This window comes from Mya arenaria, chromosome 8, assembly GCF_026914265.1.
Source record: "Mya arenaria isolate MELC-2E11 chromosome 8, ASM2691426v1".
Classification (NCBI taxonomy): Eukaryota; Metazoa; Mollusca; class Bivalvia; order Myida; family Myidae; genus Mya; species Mya arenaria.
Genome location: NC_069129.1, coordinates 62,196,096 through 62,206,637, shown reverse-complemented (window position 1 = coordinate 62,206,637; position 10,542 = coordinate 62,196,096). Strand labels below are relative to the sequence as shown.

General features: G+C 36.0%; 1 protein-coding gene across 2 annotated transcripts; it reads left to right on the top strand.

The window, feature by feature from the left end:
* The first annotated feature begins 312 nt into the window (after window positions 1-312).
* Window positions 313-10,141, top strand: LOC128245126 (coiled-coil domain-containing protein 102A-like). 2 transcript variants are annotated; one of them, XM_052963367.1, is made up of 8 exons: window positions 313-370; window positions 1,898-2,735; window positions 3,046-3,154; window positions 4,363-4,479; window positions 4,914-5,123; window positions 6,536-6,706; window positions 7,103-7,206; window positions 7,687-10,141. In XM_052963367.1, the coding sequence occupies exons 2-8, from the start codon at window positions 1,999-2,001 to the stop codon at window positions 7,805-7,807; spliced, it is 1,569 nt and encodes a 522-aa protein (XP_052819327.1). In that variant the 5' UTR covers window positions 313-370; window positions 1,898-1,998; the 3' UTR covers window positions 7,808-10,141. The 2 variants fall into 2 exon arrangements, with proteins under 2 accessions (XP_052819327.1, XP_052819326.1); XM_052963366.1 differs by having other exon boundaries at window positions 337-394.
* Window positions 10,142-10,542: the final 401 nt, after the last annotated feature.

Below are 10,542 nucleotides of genomic sequence, written 5' to 3'. Positions count from 1 at the left end.
CCCTAGGATAGAGCCCTGAGGCACTCCATTATATTTATCTTTAAAATCACTAGTTTTTTTCACCTAGTTTAAGCCGACCCCTTTTACTATTGGTAGACACTTTTTAAGTAACTAGTTTTGGCTTATGACATCTTTCTGCATCATACTCACAGCACTACATTTATAATTGATGAAATGTTATATAATCCAATCCTCTGAGATTAGTTAAACAGCCTCTTCAATAATTTAAGAATGAAGGACTTTCTAAAATTGCACTGAATACAATGGTACAATGACAAAAATGAATGTGAATGTTTTGTTGTCACTATTTTCTGCTAATGAAAACAATGTTGTGATCGAAACTGAACTAAGTCAATTTTTCTTGTTTCAGGTTTGCATTGTGTGATTTTCTCAAGTATATATTTAATTAAAACGTTTAACTGTTTATTTAAAATGTTAATAAAAGCATAGCCTACTCTTTCAACGCTTAGACAAGCCTGATGGGGGATATCACGAATGTCATGTATTTTCGCGACGGTGTATAGTTTCCTTTTTTTTCAACTCAGGAGTACAGTGCCAACATTAAGCAATGTGATATAAACAAAAGGAGTAATTAAGAAAATATATGATTGAGTGGTTTTGTGTTAAATATGTTGAAATAGAAAGACATTTTATACATTACATTTCTGTTTAAATTTCCTGTTGACTGAGCAATTATAATATTTATATGCATATTATATCCTCGACTAACCATGATTCGCGGATGTAAGGAATAAATAAAAAATAATAAAGTTGAGCAAAACAATGAAATAATTTAATTACTTTTGTCAGACATGCCATTTATGTATCCATATTTCCACAAGTATTTAAGAACAAACGGTCAAATGTTCACGTAAATAATGTCAACAGAGTACAGACACTGAAACTAGGCCGCCATCTTGATTCTAGTACCTTGATTCGCGAGCTCTGACGTAATCTAGGTCAGCACGTTTTAATTAGGCCAACACTATTTTGATCAATTGTTATTTGAGAAAAACAGTTAAACATATCTTTAAAAATGTTAATTTCAAAATTTCAACTTGTAATAAAAGATTTACAGTATTTTGCAAACATAAACATTAAATCATGTCAAATTACTCGTAGTGGGAGATAGTATAATTTAACCCAAAGACAAAACTGTCTTTTTAAGTGTATTTTCAGGGACACTGAACATTCTAGATGACTTAAGGACATAAGTGCCTTCCTCTCTGATCATTTTGTACATAAGCATGTTTAAGGGCAGTTGGAAATAAATTATGTACTGCTTTATCACTGCTTAGGGATGCACCTAAAACAGAAATTAACACTCACTAATTTCTTTATTTTGACACTAAGACTATGGGTTATGAAAACACATATTATAAGTTTGCTTTGCCTTCCTACAAGAATTTAGGTCACGTGACCGTCATTGATAAAATGTATACAAAGCAGACGAAATAACCAGCGAATTTTTAAGGATGTTATGTGGCAAATATGGTTGGTTTCTATGGCAATTAATTTGGGATTAGTAAAACTACGTTGTTTGCAGTGTTAACCATTGTTTTAAGTGAATTCATCTGTTTTGAAGACATTTTTTCGCGAGTTTGAAAGCATCCACTCTTGTAAATAGTTCGTAGTAAAATAATGTCATAGCTTTGCAGATACGTGCATTTCACGTGATAACCAGGTAAAAACAAAGATAGCCGCGAATCAAGGTTGGTCGCGATTTTAGGGACTAGGAAGATACATACTTAGTATGGGCCATAACAGCTGATAACAATGGTACCATGAGGTTTTGTTTTTTACATGTTAGATGTTTTTAGCAGGATTCTTAACAGATTTAACTGATTTCATGTGCATATTGGATTATTGGTTTAAAACAAAATATTTTCCTTTTCAGATGTTAAAGAATGCGGAATCAAATACATGTTCAAATGTCGTGTAGAAGCAGCATGCTTTAATTTAAGAACAGAATTTTTTAACACATACAAACAATAAAACATGAGCCAAAAGCCAGGTCACAACACTGGGCCCAAGGGTGATGTGTCGTATGTGCGAGCCACGCCTGGTCCCCAGTACCCTATCGCCCCCTCCCCACTGCCTTCCATGGACAACAATCACCTGGCCAATGCCCATCCACAGCAGCACAATGTAAACAGTGATCTGGAGGACAAGCTGGAACTTCAGCAAAGGGAACTGGAGGAGATCCGTGCCCGCGCTGCTCAGATGGAGAAAACCATGCGCTGGTGGTCGGACTGTACGTCTAACTGGAGAGAGAAGTGGAGCAAGGTGAGGAACGAGCGGAACAAGGCACGTGAAGAAAACAGGCAGCTACGCGGGAAGTTGGATTTGCTGATCAAGGAGAATAATAGTTTGAAACGAGATAAAGATGAGCTAGTTAACAGTAGTAAAATTACTGTTGGGAAAACTGACAAACTTCAGGACAAAAATGTGGAGTCAATGACTGGCTCAACATCTTGTGCAAGTGCTTTAGGAGTGAGTAAACCTCAGGATGATATTGAAACAAGATCTGACACCAGCAACTCGGACAGTGTGCAATCAAAACTGCAATCTCCGGCTCGACGGGACGTGTTGACTGACTCAGAGTGCCAGACATTGGAAGACCTCAGAGATTTACGGCAACACAGTGACAAAGAGGAAGAAGTTGGTGGTGAAAGGCTGACACTGATAGAACTGAAGCTGGATGAATCTCAGAAAACCATCTCAGGAGAGAGGGAGTAAGTGACATTCCTTATTGTGAATCATTATTTTAAACAGAATAAAGCCTTACACATTCATACATGTAGATTATTTGCATTGTCATTTTGCAAGTTATCATTTCCCGAACAAAAGTGCTTGATTTTCACTTTGTTCCAAAATTTCCAACTCCAATGACATTCAACTTAAGAATAGATGTTTAATTCTGTGAAATATCTGACATGGCAATTATTTAATGAAAAATATATAGATAAATAGATTGCTCTGGACATAAATGAAAAAACCCAGCATTATTCTAAAATAAAAAAGTATGTATTTTGCACCTTTAAGAGAAAAGACCCATCTTCTGAAGTTACTGGAGGACACAAGACACGAGCTGCTTAACCTTAAAACCCGCTATGAAGAGCAGAAACAATCAAAACTTGACCTGGAAATGCAGGTATTGCACATCAGCACAAGGCAGTCTGAGTATTTTCTTGTGTTTTTTTTCAACATCTAGAAAACTACAACAAAAAAGGCTGTGGAAATAAAATAACATGATGCTTTATTTGTTGAGACCACTTGCATTAAGAGAGACATAGTTGTCACAATGTCAGTTCAGTGTATGTGTGTGCATGTTTGTATGTGTCTGTCCAAAGTGAATTTGCCTGGGCTGTATCTTAACCATGAATTATAGGATTCATCATGAAGGTTCACCATGATGAGATGGGTTGTCACACACTATACCCAGGTCTGTTTGGTAAAGATCCATGTTTAGAGATCAAAAGTCGAAATAATCCTTATCTGGGCTGTATCTTGACAATGCACTAAAGGATTTTCAAAAAATTGCTATAAAGGTTAACCATGTTGAGGTGGCATGTCACACGCTAGACCAAGGTCGGTACATTAAATATCCAGGTAATTGTCAGGGTAAGAGGTCAATGGTTGAAAAGATCCTTTTCTGGGTTGTATCTTGACCATTCAGAGCTGCATTGTAGGATTTTAAAAAAAACTTGCCATAAAGGTTCACCATGATGAGGCGGCATGTCATGCACAAGATCCAGGACTGTACTTCAAAGGTCAATGTTATGCTTAGAGATCAAAGGTTACGTGATCCTGGTAGGGCTGTATCTTGATCATGCACTATAGGATTTAAAAAAAAACATACTTCATCATGATGAGGCAACATGTCACGCACAAGACCAAGGTCTGATCCTCAATGATTAAGGTCACACTTAAAAGTGAAATGTCACAATGAGTTCTGTTGATAGGACTTGTCTGGACCAAGCCTTATCAGGGCTGCATCTTTACTATGTATGATAGGATTTTCAAAAAACATATCATGGAGGTTCACCATTTTGCATTTGGCATAGTGTTGCAGGATTAACGTATTATTCAACTCCATGTTGTTCTGTTTTGCAACTGCATGGAAGAGCTGTACATCTGTGTTAGTTAGTTAGGGCTTTTTGAACGGGCTCAACATGTCTCCATTTGGTGTCTAGTGTTATATTTTAATAGCTAAAAATAATCAATACAAGTTAATGAGCTCTTTAATGCAAAGTAAAGTCTAGACATTGCTTCAACTGCTTTTCTGTGCCAGAAACTGTAAGTAAAACATACTTTGTTGCATAGAATTTATGAGAATGTAAGATTTCTTATGTTATTCAGTTAGAGCGTGTACGGGAACAGCACGGGGATGACCTCGCTCGTGTAACTTCAGACCTCCAGGACGAGCAGGCCACACGGGCACACATGGACAAACGGGTTGCAGAACTCAGGGCCGAGGTACATGTAGTATAGCAATGCATCTAGCCTAAATTTGTGTTGGCATCTTTGTCATCTTAAAAACATGTTAATGTTGGCCATGGCTTGGAAACTTTTCATGATATTGATACGACATTTTAAACAATATTTTGGTACACGCTTTAATAATGCATATATGTGTAGCACTTTGGTTAAAATTTTTATGATCTTTGGCCCTTTATAGACTGTCAGAGCAGAACTGACTAGCTTCATCCACCCACTTTCTATAATGTAATTGAACTGTATTTTAAAGGCGGACGCTGCTTAAAACAATTTACATTTACTTTATATTTTGGGTAGAAATGCTTCTTGGTCTTGCAGATAAGTATGTTCACATATTTGAAGTAAAAAGTCACAGTTTTTGTATAAATCATCAGTGCTTTATCGGAAAATGATAATCTCAATGTCTTTATCAGCTCGAGAAGCTTCAGCGAGAAAATGCTGACGAGTGGGGACGACGAGAGCGCCTGGAGACAGAGAAATTAGGAATCGAGCGTGAGAACAAGAAGTTGCGAGCCACACTCTCAGACATGGAGGAGCAACTTGAACGGAAGAGTACGCATGCATCAACTGTTGTCAACAAGGACATGAAGACGCTACAGTTGGATGTGTCCGAGAGAAACAAGGTATGTTTGGTAACATATTTGTTGAAGAAATTAGGTGTGGTATATCAATAAAAATCCTATCTGATCTGGTTAGCAGTGTCTTTACAGAGGTATAATGGGCAAAAACACATGGGGAATACATAGTTTTTCCAAATAGGGGTCCTTTAACCACGACTGTAGAAGAAAGGACATTTTATTTAAATCATTATATATTTACTTATTTAATAATGCCTAAAGGCAGTATAAAGATATTCACAGAAATATGTGTATATAATTTTTTTATAAATGAAAGTGATCAACTGTGTTTCTTTGTAGCTAAAGGTTCAAATATTAATAACTGAAAGTTACTTTGACCAAAATTATCGCTATTAATGAATTATATTTTCATGTGTATAAATAATCTGTATAAATATTTAATAGTTAAAGATTTACTAGAGCATCTCGTTTTTTAGCTCGACTATTAGAAGAATAAGGAGAGCTATCCTAGTCACCAGAGCGTCAAGTTTGTGTACCACCTCAAATATTGACATATGGCTTTGAAACTTTGCACACTTGTTCAACATCATGCCCCCACCCTGTACATAGGAGGATGTAACTCGATCAAGCATTTTGACAAAATTATGCCCCTTTTTTTACTTAGAATTTACGTTAAAGTTTGCGTACCACCTCAAATATTTTCAAAGTCCATTGACAACTGGCTTTGAAACTTTGCACACTTGTTCACCATCATGCCCCAACCTGTACACAGGAGGAGATAACTATATCAAGCATTTTGACAAAATTATGCCCCTTTTTCAACTTAGAATTTACGTTAAAGTTTGCGTACTACCTCAAATATTTTCAAAGTCCATTGACATCTGGCTTTGAAACTTTGCACACTTGTTCACCATCATGCCCCCAACCTGTACACAGGAGGAGGTAACTCTATCAAGCATTTTGACAAAATTATACCCCTTCTTCTACTTTGAATTTATGTTAAAGTTTGCGTACCCCTTCTTCTACTTAGAATTTATGTTAAAGTTTGCGTACCACCTCAAATATTTTCAAAGTCCATTGACATCTGGCTTGGAATCTTTGCACGCTTGTTCACCATCATGCCCCAACCTGTCCACAGGAGGAGGTAACTCTATCAAGCATTTTGACAAAATTATGCCCCTTTTTCGACTTAGAATTTACGTTAAAGTTTGCGTACCACCTCAAATATTTTCCATTTCAATTTATGTAAATATCTCAGCACATCATGTTTTGCATTGAAATCTAATCTAACAGTGATCCATGCATGTTTCGCCAAAACTTTTCAATCCATACACCTAAAAGCGGCGGAATAATTGAGCGCGCTGTCTCTGTGACATTTCTTGTTTGCATATACATTGCACAATCATGCAACATACAAAAATGTAAATATCATAGCAATCTGCTTGTTTTTCCCCCAGGAGCTGGCAGACCTGAAGCACATCCATGTGAAGTTGAAGAAGGCCCACCAGGAGCGACTGACTGATCTGGACCACAGTCGCCGAAGATGTGATCAGTTTGAAATGGAAGTGAAAAAGCTCCGGTCTCGTGTGGAGGAACTCAAACGAGAACTGGCAAATGCCGAGGACGAGGTCAGCAAAACATCGCAGGCCAAAAATAAATACTTGTCTGACACTGGTTGAAAATTTGTTCAAGACCTTAATAAGTTGATTACAGTTTGACAGTGGGGAATCTTTGATTTCAAATGTGTGTTTTTTTGCATATATCATGCAGTATACTACAGGACTTAATATCGCTAGAGGAAAATTTTAAGCTGAAAAATAGTTGTTTTTTTCTCTCTAATGTTAAGCAAGTACTTTTAGGTATGCATTTTTTTTCATTTCATAAATACAATTACATTTTATATAACAGTGTCGTAACCATTTTTGCTACAATGGACAATGTCCAGAAAGTACAGCAGTCTCATGATTATTTTTAAATCTTCGGTTCTGCCCAAATAACACATTTTGTGACAATGTTTTTTGTAGGTGGACACTCAGGGGAACAACGTGCGCAAGGTACAGCGGACAAACGATGAGCTTCAGGAACAGGTGGAGAACCTCAATGTACAGCTGGAACACCTCCAGAGCAGGTATGTGATGTGTAGAGCAGGTATTTTCTGTGTAGAGCAGGTATTTTCTGTGTAGAGCAGGTATTTTCTGTGTAGAGCAGGTATGTGATGAGTAGAGAAGGTATGTTCAGTGTAGAGTGTTCATTGCACAAACCCTACTTTAGTTTCATGGTTTAAATGCCCCCTTGGTGTATCCCATAATATGTTAATTGGCTATACAACTTAGAGAAAAAATATAAATGTTACTACTAGACAATTGAATTAGGAGACTGATAGATTGATCAGATTTTACTGGGGTACTTATACACAATTGGAATACCCTGGCTAATGCCTTAAAAGCAAAATCCATGTGATCAACGTTTCCGAGATCATTCATATCTTTGTGACTGTGTTGGGAGTTTGGGGCATATTAGCACCAACACAATTATTTAGAGGGATTTAAGTTCCACACAGTACTTTCCTTGACTTATTCAATGCATTTGATAAGTTACTCTGTTCCAGACTAAGACGCAGTTCCCAGTCCAACACAGGACATGGAGGAAGTCTGCGAGCATACAGTCCCAACTTACAGGCACTTGAAGTGGATGATGACACAGACGACGACTTTAGTGAGGGCTCATGACCATAGGCATCACAGCGTGTGATTCACCACAGTGCTGACCATCTTGGAATCATGTTGTATAGACTGGACATCGCAGCTTGTGATGCACCACTGTGCTGACCGTCTAGGAATCATGTTGTATAGACTGGACATCGCAGCTTGTGATGCACCACTGTGCTGAGCGGCTGGGAATCATGTTGTATAGACTGGACATCGCAGCTTGTGATGCACCACTGTGCTGACCGTCTGGGAATCATGTTGTATAGACTGGACATTGCAGCTTGTGATGCACCACAGTACTGACTGTCTGGGAATCATGTTGTATAGTCTGGACATGGGTTGTATGATCGCCCAGTACAGGTTCAAACTGTCTGAAATATGTACTTGTCAATTTTATCTCTGATTGTTTATTATGGATAAAACTAATTTACAGGTAAAACCATTGATCACCATTATTACTTAGCTGGCTTTGTGATGTTCTCTCATTCGCAATCTTTGTTTTTACATTTTTACACCAAAGTATATGTACTTGACTATTTTTGTATGTCATAAAATTGCTGGTGATGCTAGCTGAATGGTTGTGCTGGTCACATGTGATTAAACATGTACAGTAGATATAACTTGTACATTTTACATGCATATAATTGAACTTGTACAGAATTTTATGTTATATCAGGAAGTTTAGATACATGTACTTTTAAAAAAAAATATATATTGAAAAACGCTCAAAATATTATGGCAAGGGCAACTATTTTATTACAGAATAAGATAATTTATTTGCAATGAAATAGAAATATAAGCGATGTTTCTCTTAAGAATGATCAAGCATGTGAAACATTCTTAATACCGGGTAGTTGTTTTTGAATGTGAGGCTGTAGATTTTGACATGTGTTCGTCTGTAAAACTCATTATGATGTAAGTCTACATCCATACCTGTTAATGTTTACTTCTTTGTATTGTGTATTTCAGACTGTTTTCTTTGTGTTTTGTTTTTTCAGACTGTTTTTGACAAATTCAAAATTTTCCACTTCAAATAAGTATTACCTCATTTAAAAAGCCATCAGCTATCATCCATCATCAGATCAATGTCTCATATGTTTAGGCCAGTACAGTTAACATGATTCATTGCGTTAGCTCTTCCAAGCCAATATACAAACATAAGTTTAATGTGGAGCCATCTGACACACTGGTACAAATGTAGTCCATTAACGATTTCATTAAATTTTGATGCCGGAACCCCCGTAACATTGGGGTATGATTTAAAAGGTTATTATATGCAGATTACTTATAGGTAAAATAAATGACCAAAAAGCATCATACACAAGTTATTACAGTTTGTACGTTTGCTGTTTATTTAAACTGGATTTGTACGTGAAATAACCTAATTCGCAATCTTTCACAAAATACTTTCAAATGATACCAACATAAGATGGGATAATCAGGCATCTAAAATTTACATATCTGTGTATCTGATACTTTAAATGTGTATTTGGCTTATCAGCATCTTGGCTCTCAGAACTTTGTAATTGTTCACATTTGGGCTGCAACAATAAACTGGTATACCGATGTATACATGTTTATATATATTGTTGTACTTGCTTATGTTTTTGAACTGCAATATGACTGAAAATTGGCAGAATTGAAAGTTGTTTAATTTAAAGTTTGTGTCAGTTCATACCATTCCTGGTAAAACATTCTAAAGTTGATGCAAAAATGAAATGTTGAAATTGAGTGTCCTTGTTTAACAGCTTATTCTGTATTTCTTGGAATGATGGAAGTCTTGAACAAATATATAGAATATATTTCAATGTTTTTTTGGCGTATTGCTGCAGCCCCAATTCCCACTTTTTAGTGCTTATTTCTATTCCAAATGTGTCCAGTTGTGAACATCATGGTACTAGATTTGTGCTTGTATGAAGTACCTGTTCACAAAGAAATTTAACCAGCATGTATTTTTGTCCTTGACTACTAAAGAGTAATTACAAAATACATAATATACCAATTTCTATTTTCTTTAAATTGTTTAAAGGGAAAAATTCGTTATTAAAATGTTTATGGCAATTTTAGTTTCATAATTGCTACATGATATATACATGTACATTGTATGTATCTTTTGTAGATCTGTTCTTTACTCCCCAATATATGGCAATAATAGCATTAAGCTGTATACTCTGTATATTGTATTCTTTAATTTAATTATATATACACATGTACTTCAACATATAATTCCATGTAATAATCAGAACATGTTGTGAAAAGTAACACTATTTATTTCTTTTTTTATGGAATTTTGTAACAATTACTGTTTTAGGTTAGATGAAAAATATGAAAATGCAAATAAACAGATAAATCCTACTCCGTATTTTATCTATCACATGTTACTTACAGTAGAATTATAAGAAAACACTCTAGAGGCGACCTCCTGAATTGGATATACATGTGGGCCAAACAGAATCAACAAGAGACTAAATCATGTTGTAAACTAATCATGTCTGGGAAAAAACGGCACAAAAATAGCAGTGGAATCAACTGTGAAAACTCACAATAATTGCACTACTCACTCGACAGTGACCACATTCAAGCCCTTGACCTATGCACAGATCTATGGTGGACATATGATGCTATATTGCACCTCGTGTTCTAATGCAATAGCAATCTTTTGGTTAGAATTGTAACGCGAAACCTCCAAACAATCAAGGAGTTGTACAAATCATTATTATGATAACATATTATAATTAGTAGTAACATGTAAATGT

Excerpts from the sequence above, each read along its gene's own strand:
- LOC128245126 (XM_052963367.1), top strand. The coding sequence starts at position 1,999 with ATGAGCCAAAAGCCAGGTCACAACACTGGGCCCAAGGGTGATGTGTCG. Across the intron at positions 3,155-4,362 it reads AACTTGACCTGGAAATGCAG|TTAGAGCGTGTACGGGAACA; the intron begins GTATTGCACATC and ends TATGTTATTCAG. Across the intron at positions 5,124-6,535 it reads ATGTGTCCGAGAGAAACAAG|GAGCTGGCAGACCTGAAGCA; the intron begins GTATGTTTGGTA and ends TTTTTCCCCCAG.